This window comes from Macadamia integrifolia, chromosome 10, assembly GCF_013358625.1.
Source record: "Macadamia integrifolia cultivar HAES 741 chromosome 10, SCU_Mint_v3, whole genome shotgun sequence".
In the NCBI taxonomy this organism is placed as follows: domain Eukaryota; kingdom Viridiplantae; phylum Streptophyta; class Magnoliopsida; order Proteales; family Proteaceae; genus Macadamia; species Macadamia integrifolia.
The window spans coordinates 25393601-25418565 of NC_056566.1; the positions used below are offsets into that span (position 1 = coordinate 25393601).

At 37.0% G+C, this 24965-nt stretch overlaps 2 protein-coding genes and 1 non-coding gene across 3 annotated transcripts; all 3 read right to left on the reverse strand.

The window, feature by feature from the left end:
- Positions 1-2982: 2982 nt before the first annotated feature.
- LOC122092326 lies at positions 2983-4701 on the reverse strand. Its single transcript, XM_042662644.1, has 4 exons — positions 4572-4701; positions 4333-4480; positions 3744-4217; positions 2983-3668 (listed from the first exon to the last, which is right to left on the reverse strand). Exons 2-4 carry the CDS (start codon positions 4463-4465, stop codon positions 2983-2985), a joined length of 1293 nt encoding a protein of 430 aa, XP_042518578.1. The 5' UTR covers positions 4466-4480; positions 4572-4701.
- A 5568-nt stretch (positions 4702-10269) lies between these two features.
- LOC122091022 (thiamine thiazole synthase 2, chloroplastic-like) lies at positions 10270-11728 on the reverse strand. The gene is made up of 2 exons (XM_042660829.1): positions 10709-11728; positions 10270-10597 (listed from the first exon to the last, which is right to left on the reverse strand). The coding sequence occupies exons 1-2, from the start codon at positions 11615-11617 to the stop codon at positions 10427-10429; spliced, it is 1080 nt and encodes a 359-aa protein (XP_042516763.1). The 5' UTR covers positions 11618-11728; the 3' UTR covers positions 10270-10426.
- Positions 11729-23088: 11360 nt separating this feature from the next.
- On the reverse strand, positions 23089-23168 carry TRNAL-UAG. Its single transcript has one exon. It is a non-coding gene; the product is annotated as a tRNA-Leu (tRNA).
- Between the last annotated feature and the right edge of the window lie 1797 nt (positions 23169-24965).

Consider the following 24965-nt stretch of genomic DNA (forward strand, 5'->3'; position numbering starts at 1 on the left):
TTAAAAATAAATAAATAAATAAATAAAGAATATTTTCTTGTTCCACCCTTAAAAATCTTCATAACTTGGAGTGACCCCCAAAAATAAAAATAAGAGTTTGTATATCCCTCACTTTCATTAGAAATTTTCTAAAAAATTCGTTCCGTTAGAATTTAGTTGTAAAGTGATGATGTCATCTATCTCTTATTATCTAAATGGCTAAGCTACCCTTATGGGTATGTAAACTTACTATTATGCCCTTGGCCTTAATTAATAAATTAGTGTGTATGAAATGTACTCCGACAAATCTCTAACCTCTGCTCTGACTGAAAATAAATCTGCTTTGACTACCGCTGCTCTGCTTCATTAATATGCGAAGAAGGAGAGGCCTAGAATCCATTCCTCACCGCATTGTCGGAGGCTAGCGTTGTCAACTATGTTAAGGCGCTGTTGGCTGCTTATGGAAGCTCCCTGGGTAGGAAAGGGTTCATAGGGAAGAGAAGGGGAAAATTTTAATAAAGAAGGGATATTAGTATGTGAATAAAAAAAAAAAAATTAAGGGCTTTAAATTTAAAGGAAAAACCTTAACATGTAAGCAGGAAGGAGTTAAAAGGACTCATCCTTACTAAAGACTAGAAGGCTTGTGTGTTCATTTCGAGATTGAAATTCATCAGCGGCTATATTTTTCTGCTGCGACACTCCTGTGGCGGTTTCCACTTTGGGTTTCGCTACCATTCACTCAAATCGATATAGAGGGTGAGAGAGGAAAATATCGATGTATTGATAGAACTCGAAGAACATCTAGGCAGAATGATTCTGAAATGCTCTCCATTTCTATCTGTGACAAGATACACTCCTTCACTATTGCATTATTATATCGATTCTTCCTCATAGAACCCTACTTCTCTTATCCCCCAATTGTTGTAAAATCCCACTGCTGCTACTGTTGCTAGGGTCGCGGATGAAGATGTGGTGCAGAGCTACCCACCACAGCTGCTGCCTGCTACTGCTAATGTTATATATACTCGCCAAGTTAGGGTCACAACTGGGGTGATGGTGAAGAAAATATAAGGGTTTGGAATGGTAAAAATGAGCTCTTTTTAGAATTTAAAGAGGGTAAAAAAGTCATTTCTCACTTTCAGTTAATGGTGTTACAAATTAGGGATGCAGTGGATATTATTTTTATTTTTGGGGGTCACTCTAAGTTATGGAGATTTTTAGGGGTGGTACAAGAAATTTTCCCCCAAAAAAAAATTGAAACCAGAAGGTAATTTGGGTTATTTTCAGAATGTATTTGTTATTTTGTTCAAAAATTGTTGTCCATTAAAATGGAGTATTTTTTCTAAAAACACTAACATGTTTTGAAAATAAGGGATTGGGCTACTAGACTAGATGTTGCATTGGAATTCTTATCAATGAAAAAAGAAAAAAAAATTATACTCATTTTGTTTGGAAAGATGCATTAGAAAGTAAAGGATAGGGAGTTAAGAGTATATTACATGAATGGTAAATTCTAGCATTCATGATCGAATGATTTGCTAATTGTTGCGCCACAGACTCTCTCCTTTCATTCTACATCATGAGATGATTTTATAAAACGGCCATATGTAATTACAAGAAAAGATGGACATTGATCTATATATGCCTTGGTTGAGCAGGAGGAGGAGGGGTTTAGAAACTATTGGGTCGGGGAGTGGTTGGATTTGTGGTGAATAAGATGGGGATAGGTCTGATATCCATCTATCAATATTCTGATGCAGAGGAAGATCGGGGTTCTTATGGTAAAGATTCTTAGTATGCTACCTTCATATATTTTGGGGAGAGACTAGCAAGAGAGTAAATATTCAAAAAATGAGACAATGGTCATATAAGAAAATTTTGAGTGAGATATTCTAAGATCCAGGTTGAAGGTTGCCTTCAAAGCGTAAGGTTCCTCTCCAATGCCCCAACACACCCAACGCGCATCAGATGGCTAGGAGGACCTCAGGGTACGTGCCCGGGTCCTCACAACCATCAGATGTGCATTGGGACGTTGGGCGCATTGGAGAGGAGCAGGATCCGCCCCTAAATCCTCTTGGAGAAAATTTTAGAGATAAGAATTGCCTTATTAAGATTTTTAGCTAATTCACTCTTCTTACCAAAAAAAAAAATATATATGAAAAAAAGGCTCTCAAAGTACAAATATTTTCTTGATTGTATAATCATTCCTTGAGCTAAGAAATCTAGTATAGTTTAGTTTGATTTGAATCTTGAAGCATAATGGATTATCTCCCCTTTTTTCTTGAGTGAAGTTGGGTTTGAACCAATTTAATTAATTTCATAGATTTGGTTTTAATTTATCATTAATTTATCATTCTTGGTTCATGTAGATTTAATCAAGTTTGTTCAGTTTTAATTTGTTTTATTAAGGTTTATATGGTTCAGTTTTGATTTTATTTTAGTCCAATTGGTCTAATTAGGCTCATTTTAGTTTAATCAAATTAGTTTTATTTGGGTTTAGTTCAATTGTGTTTTAAGTTGGTTCATTTAGTTTTAATTAAGTTAATTTTTTATTTAATGTTAAATTTTTTATTATACTATTGATTTTTTTCCTCTAATCTGAACCCTTAGATTAGGATTTCAAAATCTATCTTAACCCCCATTCCCTTATCTTCTTCTTATATTTGCGATAAATCATTTGGGTTGGGTGAATCCGCAAGGGGAGAGATTAGGCCCACATTTGGGCATTTAAGGGAACAAGACCCATTTTTTGGATCTAGGGATGTAATCTAGGACATAGGGTAGGATGGGCGTGGTGGCTGATCCCTCAAACCAATCTGGAGCATTAGGTATATGAGGGACTTGACAGATCTAGATCGGTTTATCCGTATCATTTCAGGGATTAAAAATACAAAACAAAAATAAAATATTTTTTCTAAAAAGCAAAGGGCAAAAATGACCGATATGCATTGATCTGGACATTGTAGAAATCAATCCAATTTTATCTTCTGAATATACTGAATATCAGATTATTACCATGACCTTTAGTATAAAACTGGCCTTCCTATCGAAGGCATACGAGCCCACCACTTCGTCTTCATCAATAATATCATTGAAAACGGGACGAACGAAATAACACAATTCTGTTGGCACTGGTATTTCTTCACAAACTTTATCCAATAAGCTTTCCATAGTGAGGTTAGGGCTCACTTGGTAGAGATATGTCAGATTCCAGTAAGTATTCACCGTGACCTGGACAGTCTCTTGGTCTTCTTCCCCCTCCACTTCCGGTCTCTCCTCAGAAGGCCCAGCAGGTTGGTGAGCCAGATTTTGAAGATTTTGGGCCTCTACGTCATTTTGTTCGGGCCCATCTGTTATTTCAGCCTCTGGCGGTTCCAGCCCATCTGCCAGTTGATCAGCAACTTCGTCAGCATCCTCCGGTTCGGAACTCGGTTGTTTCAAAGCCCAGACAGGGGTGGAATTTGTGGGAAGGGCAAAAAAGTCCATCGCAGGGCAAATAACTACTAGGATGCATTCACAGATTGGAAGCTCGGTAAGCCATTCCCATGCCCATTCCATTTCCTTTTGGAGATGAGGAATTGTAAAAAATAGGTGATTGTCGGTGTATCCACTGTATTGCACACCAATGGCCACACCAGAGAACTCCAGGTCTTCCTCCGCCGTCGGAGATTCACGACGAAGATTTTCACCTGCAAAAATGAACAATCTTGCAAAGATATATAAATGAAATCAAGAAAATAATATTGGAATAAACAGAGATATACCTTCATCGCTAACGCTTTTGGGTGTGATCCGCTCTCTTCCACTTTTCCATTGCCTAATAGCAACCTCAGTGCAAATAACTAGGGTATATTTTGTTTCCGGCGACACCGAGGATGACCTGGTCGATTGATGTATTTCCAGCTTGGTAAGAACAAGTGTAATGGCCTGGATGGCCGTACCCATTCCCGTGTCATCTGCTAGGTTTCCTCCTCTCATTTCCTCCTCTTCTTGTTTCAAAGTCCAGAAGGTTAACATTGGCCTCACTTTCTGTGTCCCTTCCTTCTTATTCTCAGGTACGCAACGAACTCTGTCTTCTTCAATATGGGGAGCATGTTCTTCACTGCTTCTTTTACACATTCTTTTCTCTTCTTTGACTACTTCCGCTTCAAGGTAAGCGGTCACTGGGTGTTTCTTTCTTGAGACTGAGAAGTCCCCGTCTTCCTCCGCCGTCGGAAATTCACGCGGAGGACTTTCACCTACATAGAAGACCTCATCTTGTGTCAGAAAGAAAGGAACACTCTATACAATGAGAGTAATTATCGATTTCTTGGAAACAGAGGAGAACAAGAAGAAGTTAATTTGAATCCTCACTATTTTGAAAATGAAACACCGCCGGAAATCGGAGGTTTTCTTTGTCGATTTCAGCTTCCCAGAGTGGCGTGTAGCTATCCAGTCTTGCAGATTTACTAATCTTCCTCGTCCAAACGTGTCCGTACCCCTTCATCTTCGCTAATCAAATCTGAGGATGGTTCAAAGGATTATTTGAAAGAATCGATTTCTTGGAAATGAAAGGTCTAGAAGAAGAAGAAGAAGTTAATTTGAAGCCTTACCTTACTCTGTACTTCGCTGTGGGCAGGAAGAGCTGCGGCGGAAATCGGAGGTTTTCTATCTCAGTTTCGTGGAATTTTTCTTGCACATGAAACAATGGCGGAAATCGGAGGTTTTCTAAGTCAGTTTCAGGTTCCAGTAGTGTTGTGTACAGGTTCAGTATCGCAGATTTATAGTTTGTTAGTGGGAAAATAACAATCCTGGGTCAGTTATTTTCGTTCATCCTTTCTATGTAATATTACAAGATTATCCCAAACCAATCCGTTAAGTGCCTTCACCGGTGCTGATATGTATCGGCCGATTGGACCATACTAAGCCGGATTTCATATCAAAACATTATTTGTTTTCGTTGAAAAATTATATTCTTACGATATCAGTCAAGTATGTAGGGGATGAAATAGGAATTGGGTTGGGCTGGGTTTCTTAAAACCCTAACTTAACCTTAGGTCTTTAAAATCCAACCTAGACTGTATTCGTACCAACCCAACTCAATCCTGTCGGGTTCATGTTCAAGCCCAATCCTATTGGATTCGTACCAATCCAACTTGGCCCTAATCGACCCTATTAGGGCCGGGTTGGGTTGATTTTGGCTTCTACAATGTTTGGATTAATGTTGATTGACCTATTTTGTCATTCATATCTTATACATTAAAATATTATAGAAAAATGAAATACCAATAGGAGACTTAACTCTAATGTAAAAGTTCAGGGTTAAATTTCGGGCTAGGTTAGGCTAGGCTAAGGAACCCAAACCTAGGGTTGGGGTTTTTCAACCCTAATCCACATAAAAGCATGAGATGAGGGCATCGATCGAATTCCAATCCGACGGTCACAAAACATGATTAATTAGTAGTTTAGCAGGCGCAACCTTGCAGCTTGGGTCAGACTAGGCCAATTTCGGTTGGGTTTAATTGGGTTTTCCCATTTTAGGGCCTTGTAGTATAATTAGCTCGTTTTTAAGTAATCTGTCCTTGTATGCTAGGCCTGGTCATTTATAAACGGTCGATTGGCTACCGAATTTTAATCAGTCTAAACGGGTTGTAGATGGGAGGTTAATGGGACATTTATCTCAGCCGTGCTATAATCGGGCTTTAAATGTGCTGATTTAGTAAACATGCTTTAAAAATCTCTAAACGAAATATAAACGAGCTTTATGTAAGTTGGGTTTTGTAAATAGGCTTTAAGAAGATTATAAAGTAGTTTTAAACATATTGGGCGCCTGTTGGATAGCATCCTTGCATCGGGGACAACCAATTATATATTGGGCAGACTGGTTCAAGCTTGAAATTGACACTCCTACTATCCATATTGAAAAGGATCGAATATATATATATATGGGGTCATTAACAAAACGAAAAAAAAAATTGATTATATGAAAAATAGATGAAAATTTCTTAGAAAATTTATGTTTTAATGAAGGGTCCTCATAAGTGTCATATAGAGAGTGAATCAACTTACTTTTATCTTTATAAATCTTTTGGTTAGATTAGAGTGTGGGAAAATTAATGAATTTACATATGATAGAATCTTGTAGAGAACAGTGTTCAGAGGGTTAAATTGATAAGCAAAAACTCCTTGTGTCCGTTAGGGAACAAGGTCTTAAAACTTGAGATTGGTCTTGGGGTCGGTCTCAATCGATATTGATACGATTAGGAGACTTTCAATATATATTTTTTTTTTATAAATACAAGGTTGTTATCAGACGATAGGTAGATTGAAGATAATGAATTGAGTTTTGGCAGCAATCTGTGTGGTGTGTTTGTGATTGTGAGATTCCCTACCTCTGAACATGCTTCCTTGTAGAACCACCTCTCATGCTGCTTCACTTATAGATACCCTGCATAGAACCTGGCCTTCTTAGTAATCAATCATACATGGTTCTTCAATGTAAAGTTAAGATATCATGAACATTTGAATTGCATACACATAATGTTCAACAATGGACAAAGAATTTTTTCTCGGGTTGAGATTTCATCCATCATTTCAGATGTTCAAGTTTTACAAACTTGTTTTGAGTCTTGCTTTTTTATCATATTAGTAGATCTTTGAATGTTGTTGCCCACTTTGTTTCGAAATGGGAAGTTGGTCACCCCCATCGGGGTGTTTGGAAGTCTTCATTTCCGGAGGATATTCTAAACCTTGAAATGCAGCTTTCTCCCTTGGATGTTCAATAAATTTCCCCTTTTTGTTAGTCTTTGCACCTTAAAAAATATATACCAACGGAATTCTTGGTAAGCCAAGCATAAAGTGAGCTACTACAGAATAATATGCAGCACTACCACACCTAGCTATTGAACAACTGGTTATTTGTCCCTTTTTTTGGTAAATTTGTCCCTTCTTAAGAAATATGCAGTCTGGCGCTTGATATGATTATCTTGTAACCAAAACCCGTTAGAGTAACCCAACGAGGTTTGCTCAATTGGCAAAGACCAACACCTCAAAATTAAGAGGTCATGAGTTCAATTTTCTTTGGGGCCTAACTATACAAAATAAATATAAATATATAAATACAAATACAAAAATTTAAAATAGGAGTCAATCAAATTATTATATTCCCTAAGAATATATCTAAAAATATGAGATTCAAAAGAAGAATATCCTCCAAGATATATCTCAACTTCAAAAGAGAAATAAGGATTCCATCCTTCAAATAAGCTATCACTTTCTTATTATTTGATTTAATAATCAACCTTTTATAGTCTTCCGATATTGCTTCTAGCATAACCATACAGATAGAAATAGCTTTAGGGCATCATCAACTTCGTCCAATAAGAAATATTTTAGGATCTCCATATATACTACTTAATAAAAAAAATAAAAAAAATAAAAAAAATAAAAAAAAAATAAAAAACATATTTTGTACATCAAAATTAGGTCATATGTTCTACCCAAAAAAAATTGATCACATATCGTACATCAAAATGAGATCATACATTCAGTCATACACGTCTCAAGCATTATGGATAAAGGCTATCTAGGTACTTCCTTTGCTTTAATAGTTTCTTCCCTTTGTTTCTTTGTAGGCAGGCATGCACACTCCAGATCCCCAAGTTGCGCTCTAATGGGTTATAGCCTCTCTATACTCAAACCCATGAAGAAACCCCATAATCTGATCCAGTAGAAGATTTTCACATCTACATTTCCACTTATTTTGTATTTCTTTCCCCCAGTCCTGAAGATATCAAAGCAGACTAGCAAAGTAAAAGGTCTCAAATATATATCCAGGCCTACACATACTTTATTCTTCTTCTTCTTCCACCATGACCACCAATGGGCTAACAGAAACTGAGAATAGACCCAGTAAGCCCTTCAAACAACGCAGTTCCTCTTCCATCTCTCTACTCACCTAAGATCTCTTTATTCATTCTCATCACCTGTGTCATCATCTTTATTTTCCTCCAAACCCATACTTTAATACAGTAACTAGATAGGTCCTTGAGTGGGAGGAATGTGATTGAGTCGCGTAACTTGGTGACCATGGCACTGAGCTCGACAGAGCTGTTGTTGAAGTTGCGTAGGAAAGCCCATGATGATGATGAAGAAGGGAAGGATGGGGAAATGGCCGATTCTAAGATTCTTAGGATCGATTTCTGCCGATTCCAATTCAATCCGAATCAGAATCGGTGGAGACTGATTCAGTAACCGATTCCTGTTTTTAAATCTGTGTGTGTATGGACTGCTACATTGGAAGTTGCAGAGTGAAATCACACTGAGGAACCTATCCCTGACCCACCCTTTGGCCTTGAAGAGGTAAAGTGGATCTCTCTCTCTCTATCTCTCTCTCTCTCTCTCCAGTTTTTAGGTATTTAATGAACAGAAATTTGTAATGGAAGAGACCTGATGACAGTACCATAACCAGAGAATTGGACATCTTTTTATTGCTACTGCTTCTGCTTTTTTTAACCCTCCGCTCTCATTCTCTTTTCCATTTCTCTTCCCATGGATCGTTGAAATCCAATCAACCTTTCCTCCTCTGTGTTTCTCTTCCCATTGATAGTTGAAAATCTAATAGAGAGCGATTGCATTTGCAAATAATTTTTAATGAGAAGCAAGAAAGATTGAAAAGTGATGACTCACATGGATAAAGATGGTCAAGGACTTCAAACGGATTGAAATGAAAACATTTTTAGGAAATTTAGCATACAATCGCTATTTGAATTGGACCGATAATTATTTACAAACATAGATACAGCCGGACAATATGAAGAATTAGAAAGAGGGAAATGACACGGGTGTTCTCCTTCCTCTGTTCTTGAAAAACTGTATCTAATAAATCAAAGGAGTTGAAGAGAGGAGGTTCTTGAGCCTTAAAATTGATCCGTGACCGGTCTAAAATTATACCCCCATGGAAATTTCAAGAAAATCCAAACGCATCTCTGGGATTAATGATTGCAAACACTTATTCTCCATCTGAAACCTTGTTTTCGTACCAAGAAGAAGAAGAGAGCATATAAAAGTTACGAGACAAGATGAGATTTGATTCTCCTCTTAGTCCTTTCTACCATAGCCTTTTTAAAGGTTAAATTTAATTAATATTAAATGTGAAAATTCTAAAGAATGGAAAATGATTTCAAATTGAAAATTATATTGGATTTTAGTGTCCATAAAAGCATTGTAAATTAGAATTTAATTTCAAACAATCATTTTTAGTCCTTGATTTTTACAGAGCAATCATATTAAACACGTATCGTATCATTGTTATACGTATTTTATTGCACCGAATTTTTTTAAACGTATTATTATCATATGATCCATTTAATTATCATACGTATCCGTTCCCGTATTATTATCGTTCCCAAATTTACTAAAAATGGTCTTTACTAGTTTACTGTACACGGGCGGTGTACCTATCCTTTTCACTATTTATTATTACCAAAGAAGTCTTATGTAGGGTATCTTAGACTCTAATCTTAGAGAGAACAATAAATGGATACTCTTAAGGCCAGAGTTTCTTTGGAAAAAAAAAAAAAACCAAGATGATACCTCTATGGTGAAAAAAAAATGTTACCTAACTAATTGTGCCCTCATGCTCCAAGACACAGGTGGATTTTTTTTTTTTTTTTTCTTTTGTTAATCAAGGTGTCCGAGCCAACTTACGCACACCTTGACCAATCCTCGGGGAGACTAACACAGCAATCTCCCGTCATGATCTCCACTTAAATCGTAGATACACAAGTGAAAGATCGAACCTAAGACTTGTGAAATACACACACACTCACACAATGCGTGCGACAGAGTTCGATCGATCCCATGACCTCCTCCTCTGGGTGCAGACTCCACAAGCCGAAGCTACCACCACTAGGCTATCATTGGTTTCCTATCCATTGGTGATTAAGGAGAAGAAAAAAAAAAACAACTCTCCTAGTCTTCTATAACTCTTCAAGTGGTTATTTTATGTATAGGAATCTGACTGATACGTATCAGTATTGATATCAGTCCATATTGGTTGTATCCGATGGTTTGCCCTCAAAGATACCAATACCGTACTGTATAAGTATTTGTATACAATCACCACTTCAATACCAGCCCGATATGCTAAAACCAATACGATAACGATACAAAAACCCTGCTCTTCCTCCTCTCCTCTCCCCGTCTGTAATCTTCTACATCCTCATCTCTCCCAAAATCTAGGATTCTCTCTCGCAGCATCATGACAAGAATTTCTATCTCAAAACTTAAAACACAACCACAAGCACAATCTTGCACAAATCTGACGATTTTTATTGGGGAAAAAAAAAAAAAAAAAACAAAGAAAGCAGTAAAAATAACATCATCTACCGGTGTACAAAGCATTCGTTCTATCCTGTCTTCTTCTTTTCTTCTTCTTTAACAAATTTTCTTTCATAATCTCAGAATCTTAACCATCAACAATCTCAGAGCTGGAGTCGGCAGCGGCGAGGATAAGCTCTGGATGAATGCTTAGAGGCTCATCGAAGGTCCCATCAATGGCGTTGGGCAATCCCAAAGCCTTCAATGCTATGTGGGCTGCCTTCTGCCCAGATATCATCATCGCACCAAAGGTCGGACCCTAGATTGGGACAGAGAAAGATGACAGAGTAAAGAAAAACGATCAGTAAGAACTGAAAAACAGAGAACGAATTGAAATAGAAATCGATGGAAACTGATAGAAATTACTTACCATTCTTGGGGCTCCATCAATCTCGGCGACCTCCATGCCAGTGACAATCATTCCAGGAACGATTTCCCTTGTAAGCCTAACAATGGCGTCTTCTGCTGTGTTCATGTCAAGGGCTTTCATGCCAGGGACACTATCAATCATTCCAATACTCTTGAGGCGTTTCACTCCAGTGGCACCAAAGGGACCGTCATGTCCACAAGAGCTCACAACAATCTTCGATTCCATCACATTAGGATCCATACAAGACTGTGTGTCGTGATTCATCGACACCAGAGCCCAATTAGTAACCACCCCAGAAACCCTCCCCTGTTTCACGATCAAATCCTCTGCAGCCACCGCATTGAAGAGCTTGACATTAGGCCTGGCCAAGAGCTTGCTCATGATGGTTGACGTGAACAAAGCTGCGTGTTTGATGACAACGTAGTTGTCCTGCTCGTCGTACTCAATGCCCAATTCGTCCAAGAACCTGTGAGCAGGTTTACGTACGACCATGGCGGAGAAGAGTTGGCCACCGAGCCAAGCACCGCCACCGGGGCTGACGGATTGTTCGATGATGGCAACACGGACTGATGGGTTCTTGCTGAGCTCGTAGGCGCAGGAGAGACCGGCAGAGCCGGCACCGACGACGACGACATCTGTATCGGCGTAGGTGATCATGTCCATCATGTATCGACGGATCATCTCGCGGGAGACGATGGATTCCTTAATGGGTTCAAATTTGAAGGATTCGAGGTCGTACGAAGGGGATGCAGACATGGAGATGGAGAGGTTGTTAGGAGTGGAGGAGGATTTGATGGGTTGGAGACGAGATGGAAGAGGAAGGCCATGGAAGGATGATTGGTTATCCCAGAAGGAAATCTTGGGCTTGGAGGAGAGGGAGGAAGTGAAGGTTGTTGCCATGGTCGCCATTTGGGATTTCTTCACTCTCTGTGGTTGTTGTAGAGTAGACAGGGAGAACGGAGAGTAGATAGGAAGAGAGGGGCTTGGGGTATTTATGGACACTGCTGGAAGCTGATGTAGAGAAAGAGAGACAGGAAAAATATCTTACGCTCACATTAATACTTGACACGGATAGCCAAGATAGGGTGCGAGAGGCCTAGAATGCTTTGGAACTCGCTGCTACCTATCTCTTCCGTGGTTATTCTTCCCTTATGTTTTTGGGTTGTCAATATGTTGGTTTGGTCTGGTTTAAGTAGGGTTGGATTGATTTTGATTTGTTAATGGTTTAATTCAAAATTAAACAGATAAGAAAATTTTAGTTTTGATTGGATTTGATCCAGTTTTTTATCAGTTTTATTTATTATTGGGTTATTATCAGGTTTGGAGAGTCAGTGGCCATAGGCCCTACTAACGCTTGGTAGGCATGTCATTGGCCAGTGACACTCAATTAGATAATAAATTAAAAAAAAAAAAGGGCAGAGGATAAGGAAATGTAAGGGAACTATTTTGGGAAAAGATCCTCTCCTCCCCTAGGATTGGGCAGCCTAGAGAGTCATCTCTAGCTAGGTTGACATGAGACATACGTCCATGTGTTGGGATGTGTGTCCTGACTCTCCCAATCATGAGATGGCTCCTGGGTTCTCCGTTCCTTATAAAGGATTTAAACCCAACTTTTTTTTTATCAGGTCGCTAACAGCCGATCTCAATTTTTTATCAGATTCAATCAACTTTTCATTTACAATTAGTGCATTCAGTCTATCTGATTTTATTTTACTTCCTGTCGATGTAAAAAACCCTAACCCAAAATCAATCCATTTAGAATTCAATTCGATTCAAAATTGAACCAATCCATTTCAATCTATTCGATGGATTTGGGCCCAACTTTAACATCCTTACATTTGAGAATCCTATTTTCTTTATCTTCACATGACTTGACTGTCCACCGCATAACCCCCACACAATGGCAATTTCAGAACCCATCCAACCCATCCACTTTGCAACTATTCTTCAAGGGGAAGCACTGAGTATAAGGTCAGGGCTGCTGCACACCTTAGGAGAGGGCGTTGATAACATCTTAGTGGAGTAAGGAGTTCATATATATCCCTCCTCTCTACGAACAAGCCCACTCCATTGGACTCCCTTCGTATTCTTCAGGACATTCGGCAGCTCACAAGCTACTTCTGAAGCTGCCAATTTTCCTATATTCCAAACAATATCAACCATGTGACTGATACCTTGACCCGGAAAGCCTTGTCACTCACATGTGTGACATCATGGTCAGCCTCCACTCTATGGTTAACCACTCTTTGTAATGGTGACTCCATGAGTCATTCACGTATTAATCAATAAAGCTTTTTCGTACCAAAAAACAAAAAACATAATTCCGACACAATCGGACACCTAATTAATTGGGGAGGATCTTTTTCTTAAGCCCCCATAAGCTATACGTAATTCTATCTCAAAAGACCAAAGAGGCCTTTCGTTGCCCTCTATGTTGCATTTGGCTACTTGGTAGGTCCGTCCATTGGTTTGTAGTGACCTTTGTGATAACAATGAGATAAAATAAAAAATAATAAAATAAAATAAAAATAGAAAAAAAGATTCTATGATGATATTTAAAATGTTTGGGGAGTATTAGTCTCATATTTCGTGCATTGACAAAAGAAAAAAAAAAAGGGAACTAATCCTTGCTAATCTTACTACCTCAGAGTCTGTTGATAGGGTAGGCCAATGACTTAAATGTAGGAAGATATTATGGTGGGTATTGTCAAGGATGACATGGTTTTGAATCTTTTGATATTATGGTGGGTACATACTTTTGCTCCTTTGTAGGAAAGCAACAATTTTTCATAAAAGCAAAATATTTAACCATTGGAAGAAGAGGAAAAACTAAGATAGTGGATCGTTTGTTGCCATCGATTTTGATTCGAATTGATCAGAACCCTTGGAAATTGAATCAATAAGAAGTAAAAATAATTTTATATATTGTGATTTTTGAAGGTTTTGATTCAAAAGAATTATAGATTTACTATTAAAAAAAAAATCAGGCACAATGGAAACTGGGTAAAATTCCAACTTTTGGCAAAACAATTTTACATGTCTAGGCCTTATAGGCTATAGCACGTGACATATCGTATTAATAATATTTAAAAAAATTTGTTGTTAAAAATTTTAATAAGGTATTATAAGATATGGGAAAAATCATCAAATTTGACATGTGATTTATTCAAGGCAGGACACATAGCAAGGTATTGAGCTCAAACTTGTGTCCGTGTCTTGTAACTTGAGATCTCAGATAACTCCAACAGGCTATAACAAGAAAATAAAAATAGTCAACCATTAGTGTTTCATTGACCAATATTTGAATACTTTCTTAATTTTTGGGTTTTTAAATTAATATTTGTTTCTTTTCTTTTCTTTTTTCTCTGAAAACACCCATTCCTTCTTAGGAAATATATTTTTTATTTTAAAAATATTTATTAGAAATTACTATATAGTATATATAGTCAATAATTACTGAAAGAAATTGAATATATTTCTTATTTTAGAAAAAAAAAATTAGGAAAAGAAAAAAAGTGTAATTCATGATAGTGATCATAGCCCCCATACAACAAGCAGCGTTTCCACAAGAACAATGAACGATAATGGGATATGTTGACTCGAACCCACAACCAGCTGATTCGAATAGTGATGGGCAAGTGCCTCCTTCCTCTAGGCTACCAACCCCATTAGCAATTTTAAAAATACTTACAAAAAATATATATTTAACAATTACTAATTGTCTACCCACGAAAATACTATAGACAAATTATCCATTTCCACTCTAATGGCTCTTTTTGCCACATTAACGTGTAGTGGAGCCCATAAGCCCTATGAACAAGTTGGCTACCTCATTATCTAATCACAGATTAAATTTCAAACCTAATTCATCGGCATATAATATTTAAAAGAAAAGTTAAATCTACTTGAAAAATCAGTGTATGCAGAAAAAATGGTTACACGTTTGGAGAGACTATTAAATCTGACATGTGCTTTACCCATGACATGAAATATAGGAAGCTATTAGGCCCTAAACTTGCGTTTAGGTCATGTGGGAGTTAAGGGTGTCAATCCGTTGGGTTAGGTCCAATTAGGGGGCGTTTGGTTCGAATTATCCATCGGATCAGATTCTAAGGATTCAGGATTCTGGATCTAACTCATATGGATAAGTTTCTTTGGAATAATTTTCTTATGGTGAAAAACTATTTGGTTACCCTGATTCTGTCACTTGATTCTGAGTGGAAAACTGTTTGGTTACCCTGATTCTGACCATTGATTTTGAGTGGAAAAACTATTTGGTTACCTTTGAGTCTTTGAACCCATGTTCTGTTATCAAAAAATTTAAAAAAAAATCCAAAAAACAAAAACAAAATCAAAAATTTGTTTCACAGATGTACTTTATTTTTTTCTTTTTTTCTTTTTCTTTTTTATATCAATATGTAAAAAATAAAAAATAAAAAAAGAGTGGCACTCGTGAGCTATCAAGTCCAAGAGTGTAGTAATTATTATTAATTTTTTTTATTTTGTAAATTAAAGAGGAAAATAAGAAGAAAATTACAAAGCATGATTGTATTTCATGTAATCGAAATAGGTATCGTGCATCTTAAAAAAGAATGATATAGTATTGAGTTTTTTTTTTTTTTTTCTTAAAAAACATGATTTGATTTCTTCATGTAATGGTTTTGGGTAGGTCATCTCACAATAAGCTCAGTCACATGTCACATTACACATGTGAATCTAACTTTGTTCTGAATTTTAAATTCTGCAATCTTTCTATTGATTCTGAATTTTAGGGTTATTTTTTATATCCATATTTAGGTTAGAAACACTTTGTTATAAGTGTCATATTTTGAAATCTTTCCATAGATTATAAAATTATGAATGGGGCACTTGGAGCTTGTGACGTGCCTAATTCCCCATAGTTCTCAAAGGTACTAACATGTAATAATCCAAAAACATAGTTCAGTCTAAATTAACTATTACAATCCAGGTACTAGTAAATGATAATGAAGTCTTTCTACCAAAAAAAAGATAATAAACTCAATATCACTATAATGGCTTCGGCCTTTTCTTTTCCAAAAAATTCCAAAAAAGTCCATCCAACATTTTTGTTTAAATCAAGCTTCTTAACTGCGTCAAGAACATCTCTCAGCATCCTCATATGGTCCTCTGATTCTTTTATTGCACCATTCAAGTATCCTTTGATATAGTCTGATGAAAAGGAAGGAGATGATGAAGTTGAGGTTTCCGAGCATTGTGACCTAGGTGGAGTCTGGTAAGTATGACAACTTGGACTTGAATTTAATATCCATTCGAACATTCCACAACCTTTGTTTTCAACCTGTAAAGCAAATATAATCATTTTATAAGAATATAAGGAAATAAACATTCAAATCTTAAACATCAAAAATAAATAAATAAATAAATAAATAATTGAATAAATTCATACCCCAGTTGATTGTGGACAACACCAAAAATATCGATCATAATTTGCACTTGTCTTCACAGTTCTGACCTTACACTGATTGTTTCCACACTCACACATCTTAAGTTGGTCAACCCACATGAAGCAGGGGCAATTCATTGAACATTTAAAAAAATTCCTTCCAACATTTGACCTTGACTTAAAAGTGAAAATTGAGCAATCTTTCCCATAGAAATCACACTTCGCAATGGCACAAGTGGACACATTCAATGTCATCTGTTAGTTAACACACACATTTTCAAGAGAGCAAATATGCATAGAAAATACTGTTAAGTACGCCTCTCATCTGAGTGCGATGGACAAATATGAGATAATAAGAGAATAATTCTAAGGGGAGGATTCTTAAAACCAAAAAATAGGAGATTTCAATGTTACAAATTTTATGCCTCCTAAACAGGAACTGAAACTGATATACAGTGTGGTGGGAAAGAAAAGAAATAAAAGAAAAAAAATGTGATCAAGATTCACCTCCAGGGATCCTAATGAATCACCAAACAAACGGCACTAGGCCATCTTTCATTAATTATTTATAAATGCTACCAAGTCATAAGGTTGGTCATAACCTTTTCCAATCTTATTGATGATTGTGAAAATGTAGGATGATAGAATGCAACTACATGGCTGAACAATGCAGCAGTTAGGAAAGCAATTCATGCTGAACAAGTAGTCTTCATAATTCATAGTGATTTGTCTCTGCATCATCTACACCTCAATTTGAAAGCAGTTGTTGTCTGGCATGCCTCACCATCTAAATCTCTTTATATCTCTCTTCATGAATGTTAGGATGGCATCATTGGTGCCTGGATGTTATGTACAGACAATATCAATTTTAATCATGATGATCAAGTATCACAAGAACCTTACTGCTCTTGATTATTAGGCTCTTATTTATAGGTATCCTCTATAACTATGAACCGTAATTGAGTTAGAACATGGCCGAAATACTTGACACAGGGAATTTCTTCAATAGTTTTATTTGCTTTTCTGTTTGACCCTTCTCTTTACCGATTATAATATTTTCCTGCTTTTTTGTTTCCCCAATATGAAAGTTGAGGAATTTCTCCAAAGTAATTCATCCTGGATCATAACTGAATGCATATTACGTAACTGATTGTAGTTGAACATCCTATGAGTTGACCATTAAATGAATTGGCATAAATTCTAAATGCACCTTCAAGATCAATGTCATATTTGAAGAAACATAGTTCATCATCAAAGCCAATTTAGTTTCTCATGACAATTTTTTGTTGCATCCAAAAATTAATTGTAGAAAAATGAAGTCTATAATCAGTTCTTCACATTAAAGGATAAAGCTTATGAACACATCCTCTAACAGAAACTCAATAACAAAGCCAGAGCGAGAACCAGAACCAGAAATGGCAACCTAGCTTTTACTGTTAACACCTAACAAGTTACAGTAGGCCTCGGAAATAGGGTGATTGATACACACCATCATAGAAGCACTGGGCATCAACGCCTCATTGATCTTCCCAACATGAATTTGTATGTCCCATAGATGTTCAGAAAACCCTCTCATCCAAACCAGCTCCAAAGAGAGATAAGATCTAGTCAACCAGTCCAATGAAATCTTCAATGCAAGATCACATTATTGCCCACCCACCCCCCCCCCCCCACCCCCACCCCATCTGCTGCAGCTCATTAAATAATCTCTACAAGTTGACAAGAACAAACAAAGCCATCATCCAAAGACCCAAAATAAAGGTTTAATCACTTTTCCAATTGGTCAGTCTAACATATGCAATGGAATTCCATAAATTAAAGACATTTTTATGGGGCATGACTACAACAAGATGAATACTTGTCAATGGACATCCACAAGAATAGATACCAATATAGTACAACTAATTCCCTATTTATACCATACCAAAGAACCCAAAATATTATGACAAATAAGAATGAGGTTGTCCATACTTAAACCTTGAAATCATTCAGAGAGGAACATACAAAGAACCATTGTCTTAATATTTCTTAAGACTATATGCCGCCATTGTCACAGACTTAACATAATATCAAGTTACATCAACCAAACCATCAAATTTCTATTCAAAAAATCATTGTTTTAGAATTCTTCACACTTCCTATTGTCACTTCAATTCTTCCAAAATCTCTGGCAAGTACATCTCAAGCAGATTTCGCCTATCTTCTACTCTTGTTTCCAAGAAGATAATGGTAGAATTCTTCTTGGCCATGAAATATTCCTTGGCCTTAAACTTTTTTTTGGAAATTGAGATCTGGAATGGCATCAACGCATCTATAATTGCTCTCCCAAATTCAGACTGAGAATCACTCATTACCATCTTTTCGATTGAGTTAGCAATCGATTTCAATGGACTTGCCACCTTTTCAGTTGCACCTTTCTTCCTCTTTTCTCTACCATTGTTGATGGACCCACGAGATCTTCCTCGAGAACGACTGGTACTACCAATGGGAGTAGAAGGAACACTTTCTTTAGGTTCAATAGGTTCATAGTCAACACCATCATTGTTCCCTATTCCCTCAACCTGAGTACCAGTCACGTCCATCATAACTTCAGTGGCAGCTTCAGAGGGGATTGTTGAATCATTCCCAGTTGCCATCTCTTTCCTTAGCAAAGCTTCAATTTCAAGGTGAATTGGGAGCACACTATGTTCCTTCCAATACTTTTGTTCTTTTTTTTAGCAATATAAAAGACAATGTCAATGTGCTTATGTTTTAAGTAAGAAAAAAAAAATACAATTATATAAAAATTATAATTTAAAAAATTCCATTATACCCTATAGTCATTCCAGAAGTGTTGAGGATCATCAAATCTCATATCAGATGCATTCCAACCCAATCCACTTTGTTTTTGTAGGTCACTCAATGCTCTAAGCCTTTGCTTCAAAATCCGGAAGTGGTTTCTCACTTGTTCACAGTCATAACTAGTGAATAATTTCTCTTTCAGTTGGTTGGCAATTTCAATGAACTGCTCTTTTTTCAGTCCATTATCTCCACTTTTACCACTCTTGTACTGCTTCAATATACACTCCAACATGTAATGAGAAACGGTAGTAGGCCATGAAGCAATGTCCCATGGCCTACTATTAGAATCTCCTGTTGGTTTCATCACATCAAAACTAACAAAATACACCATAATACAATACAATGTGAGTATATTTCATAAATACCAAGTAATAATAACAATTACTAATTGGAAAATCCATAAACCTAGCATTGCAATTCAATTAATAGTCCACATACATGCATCCCACAACATAAAATTTTAAACCAAGTATGTTTAAGTTATACAGTCATCCCAAACCATGCAAAAAAATTAAAATTTTCCACAACAGAAATACATTCCAAATAGAAGTTAATCAATAACAAATATTTTAGTTCATAAATACTCAATCTGAGTAGGATAAATCATCATCATCTTCAGTGATGGCTTCATGTTCCTCATCTCCAGCCACCTAATCAGCCCACATCTGGTCAGCAATCTGTTCTCGAAATAGATCACAATCAGCATTCTTCTGCACATGATCCTCTCCTTCAGAACTTTCGTCTTCAACATCTTCATTTACTTCGTAAAGGGTTGATTGGGTACTAGTACTATCTTCTTCACCCTCTTCATCCTCTTCATCAAGCCATCGCTCTTCTTCTTCAACACTATTCTATGTAAGAATGTGGTTGTGCAATAGCACACATGCCAACACAATTTTTGCTTATGTCTTGAAAAGATATTCTGGTTGGTTTTTCAAGATCTTGATCTTGACTTTAGGAGGCCAAATGAACGTTCAATTATGTTTCTTAATTGTGAATGTCTCAGGTTAAACAATTTATTTTTATCACTTGGTGACTGATCACAATTTCTCCACTCTTTCAGATGGTATTGAACGTTTCGATGTGGCCACAAGAACCCCGCTTGGTTAGCATACCCAGCATCAACGAAATAATATTTACCTCGTGGCACCACCAAGTTCCTGTCACCGTCTCTATGCAATGCATTGTCTAAGATTCGAGCATCTAATGCTAACCCTTCCCAACCAAAAAGAATGTAAGTATATTTCATGTCCAAGTCACAGGCAGCAAGAATATTTTGAGAAATATTACCTTACCTATGATGGAACCTTAGATGATCGCTTAAATGCACCCAGCAGGGATATGTGATCCATCTATGGTTCCGATGCAGTCCTTAAAATAAGTGTAAAATCTTCCTTCATTACTTTTTATTCGATGATGCGCTGCGATACTTGAAGGTTTCAATAGTATCAGATACAATTTAAGGATTGCACCCAATACAAGGTTAAAGTACCGACTTACAATCTCACCAGAATGTCCAAACTTGTGTGCAATGATGCGGTTTTTAACATTGTGTCCTACTGTATATAGAAACATAACTAGTTGTTCATTCACTTGCACACATCTACTATCTCTCAATAGACCCCTCTCCCTAATCAAACGACTTAAACTAAAAAAAGCCCTCTTGCCTAACCTTATTTGTTCTCTACAAGTTCTATCAGTGTGATCGATAATTCTCTCTATCTCAATAATACCGCGTAGGGGTTCACAACGGTATGACTCTTTGTTCAGATATTTTTTAATATACTGGTCTACTGCTATAACAACAGCAGTTGCAACAAAGATTATGATTTCCTTCGCCTCTTGTAGCCATCATCAAACTCCATTGTAAAAGTAAATATACATTCAAATTAAACAAATAATAAATCACTACTCATGACTAATTAAAATGTTATTTTATAATTTTTTAATATAGGCACTCAAACTCATGATTGGTAAAACTTCCAATGTTTACCAATCATAAAAGTGATATTGGGTAGAAAGATCCAATATTCAGTCACATATTGTTGTTCATTCAAGCAACATTTTTATAGTTACAAATCCAGAACTGTTGACACACTGCAATCCTCTACATTGGCAACTACCTTTTCATTGCATAATTTGATTAAGCCAAATATTGAATTAATAATTTCATAGCAAACAGAACATCAATAGGAAAAGAATAGTAACAGAAAATCTACCTGATTTGTAAATTCTCAAACTATGATTCACAAATCACTATCAATCTTGAGGACAAACAAAGCAACCGCTTCCTTCCATAAACAAACAAAACAACACCAGATCATGCGATTTTTCAACTTATTTGACAGCCATGGTCTAGGGATTTTGAGAAAAAAAAAATGAATCAAACTCTGAGATAGCAGAGAATAGCACAAAGAAGGTGAGGAAGAAGAAGAGTTGAGAGAGAGCGTAGGGATTCACCTTTGGTTGTAGGTTCCAAAATCCGCAACCCCTACTAGTAATGTGAGCAAAGTCCAGCGACGATCTGCTAAGAGGATTTGTCAAACCTGAAACAACCATCCATGAACAAAAAATACACCCCAGAAAAATTAGTCATACTCACATCAAGCAGATGGCACAGAGTAGATGAGTTGAGAGAGGGTGAGAGAGTGCAGAGATTCACCTTCTTTCAAACCCGACCTCTGCAGCCACTCTTAGCAGAGGAGGAGGAATAAGAGTTGAGAGAGGGTGAGGCTTTGGTCATTTTCAGAGCAACTAGGGAGGGATTCTATAGTTTTTATATCAACCCTAAACACAAACGAAGAAGAATAAGAAGCGTAAATGTGAGAAACCCTAAACACAAATGAAGAAGAAGAAGAATGATAGTATAAATCTCACCTCGATTTTTAGTTGCAAGTAAAGGCTGCGATCGAATTCCACCATAAGAGGGTAAACCCTAGATATGAAGAAGAACAAGGGTAAACGTGAGAAACCCTAAACACAAACGAAGAAGAAGAAGAAGAAGGAGGAGGAGGAGGAGGAGGAGGAGGAGGAGAAGGAGAAGGAGGAGGAGAAGGAAGAGGAGGTGGACAAATCTCACCTCGATTTTCAGTTGCAAGGTAGAGCACAATCGTCTTTCACCGTCAAAGGGTAAAAACTCGATAATTATGAGACACCGTGAATCTAGGGCTTTTATATCAACCTTAGAATCCGTGACTCAATTTTGGATTAACCTCAATAGGTTAATCTAGTTGAGTCATGGATTTTAGTTCAAGTACGTGATTCAACTGGACACTGCGACTCTGGATCACCTTTTTGGAAATATGAGCCAAATGGTTTAATTTAAACGAGATCTTGAATCCTTAGAATCTGATCCGTTGGATAATTCGAACCAAATGCCCCCTAGGCTTCCTCACTTTATGATTTCACACCATGATTGGCTTGTTTAAGTAATTGTGCCTCATAGTCTAGTAAAGGTCTGGTACCCATCTTTAATCGAGTTTTAAACGGGTTGATGACATATTTATCTCTAATCGAACTGCAAGGGGGCTATAAACATGTCAGTTGAGTTGAACTATTAATTGACCGATCTCGATTATATGCCCATCAAGTTGCACCTTTGCACCAAGTTTGGCCAATTATAATTTATAATCATGTTGACCTGGAGCCCGACACATTTATGAGTTGGGCTAGGTTGGCTTTAAAGCATCGGGCTCAATCGCCAATTGACACCCCTGAACTACATGACCTGAACACAAGTTTGGGGGCCTAATCGAGGTTCCCCACTTTAGGAACTCACAACGTCATGATCGATTGGGTATCAATTCTTAATTGCTCTACCAATAATCGGCTACACAGGCCTTAAACAGATTAATGACACATTTATTTATAATCGGGCTATAACCAGGTAATGGTGAAAAAAAATAAACTACATGACCTAAACACAAGTTTGAGGGCCTAATTAAGCTTCTCCACTTTATGACCTCACACCATCATGGTCGTTGGACATCGGTTTTCAAATGGTATACCAATAACAATTAATGGAAAAAAAATATTTTACATGGTTGTTGAATTTTTACACGGATCTTAAACAATGACACATTTATTTCCAATCCATCAGTTTAAAATAAAATTTTGACAGCTGTGGGATTTGAACCCACGCCCTTTCGGACCAGAGCCTAAATCTGGCGCCTTAGACCACTCGGCCAAACTGTCACCGGTACAGATTGGCTTTTAAAATTTATTAACATTACTATATTTACCGTGCATGTTCACTGCTATGCTTTGGAGTTTGGACACTTACAGAGGTGAAGACAACCTTATAATTGCACATTCAATTGGTAAATGCAACTTATCGGTTATATAAATGGGCTTTATCCCAAACTATTTACTAGAGATAGTACTAATAAGAAGAGGGGGAAGGGAGATGTAGAGGCTGGGCCAAGCCGGGAAGAAGAAACAATAAAAAAGATAGGGCTAGGGATGGCCGAGTAGCTTGAGGGCTCAATCTTGGCCCGGCCAGGTCTTAACTTAGGATAAAAAATTCCTAAACGATTTGCCATCGTGGTTAGGGTATCTCAACTAAGGCCATGTTAAGGCTCAAGACAGGCTGGGGCTGACTAGGCCTAACTTGCGACCCTACATTAATAATGGATTTGCGTCAATTAAAAAGCTTAAAGCGTATCTAAGGCATAATGTAAAGTCACTTTAATCAACATTTGGCTTAACCAAACTTTTTCCATAATAGTCTTTCTCAACGAATACATCATTCTTGGTCAAAATCCATTTTTCAGACTCGAAAACCATCAAGAAGCTGTGTTTGGATAAGAGAGATCTGGAAACCAAGTTTTTGTGGATGTACGACATGTGAAGAACATTCTAAAGTTAATCACCTTCCTAGAGGTGAACTTCAGCTTGACGGTTCCTTTTCCTATGAAAGAGTCCAACTGAAATATGAAATCATCCAGTGTAACACAATTAATTGATGTGCGATTATTCATTTCCCAACTTTTGTTGAAAACAACGTCCTTCAGTCTTTCCAAAAATGTCATAGGGGATTGGGTAGCTGATTAAGTACAAGGAAATTAAATTAAAAAAAAGAAAAGGGAAAGAGCTCTTTGAGTAAGCAAGGAATGCATGAATGAAATGTGATAAAACAATATCATACATAGGAGGGTAGCAAGATCATTTCATACGAAGACAAGAGAGATAGACACAGAGGTGGTAGCATACCCCCCTCAATAGATTAGGAACCTTTTTCCAAAAATATATAACTTCTTGAAATTTTTTAGGGAGAGAGTTCTTTGAGAGCGAGTTACATAGAAGAGCATGTAAGTAAAATGTGGTAAAACAGTATCGTATAATTAAGATTAGCAAAGCTATTTCATATGAGAAGGAGAGAAATAGAAATAGAGATACTCGCTTACCCTACACAAACTGCTCAAAGAATTTTTTTTTATGTTTTTTTCTTTTTTTCTTAATATATGAGTGGACTACAAGGTTCACGATCAATTGAAATATCATATGGGATCTTGGGCATTGAGAGTCCCATAAAAATATGTGATAGTCATACCGAATGTCAAAACCTATTGGGTAGATTTATTTGGTAGATTTATTTGACAGGTCGTTTTTTTTGAATTGTGGCATTACGAATGTCAAAACCTAGCCTGTAGAAACCTAGCATGAACAACGTTTTCGCCAAACCCTGTTGTATCAAAAGATCATTCATCCTTTGACGTCAGAGGGTGAAATTGTTCTTCCCATTAAACCTCTTGATATCATACTTGACATTCGATCCCTTCCCTGCCATCGTGATAGTAAACCCTAGAAAACGGAAACCTAGAGCTCTGATACCAATTTGTAGAAACGCAACCCTAAAACGATACAGAAGATAATGGAAAAACAAAACAAACAATGCACATGGATTTTTACGAGGTTCGGCAAGGTTGCCTACGTCCCCGATGAGATGAGATCCTGCTTCACTATCAATGGAGAATAGGGTTACAACGCTCG

What these genes read in the sequence shown, in the direction of transcription:
- LOC122092326 (XM_042662644.1), bottom strand. Translation starts at nt 4,465, where the DNA reads ATGAAGGGGTACGGACACGTTTGGACGAGGAAGATTAGTAAATCTGCA. An exon ending in GGTGTTTCATTTTCAAAATA is followed by an intron (nt 4,218 to 4,332) that starts GTGAGGATTCAA and finishes TCTTCTATGTAG; the next exon opens with GTGAAAGTCCTCCGCGTGAA. An exon ending in CAAAAGCGTTAGCGATGAAG is followed by an intron (nt 3,669 to 3,743) that starts GTATATCTCTGT and finishes TCATTTTTGCAG; the next exon opens with GTGAAAATCTTCGTCGTGAA.
- LOC122091022 (XM_042660829.1), bottom strand. Translation starts at nt 11,617, where the DNA reads ATGGCGACCATGGCAACAACCTTCACTTCCTCCCTCTCCTCCAAGCCC. An exon ending in TTGATGGAGCCCCAAGAATG is followed by an intron (nt 10,598 to 10,708) that starts GTAAGTAATTTC and finishes GTCCCAATCTAG; the next exon opens with GGTCCGACCTTTGGTGCGAT.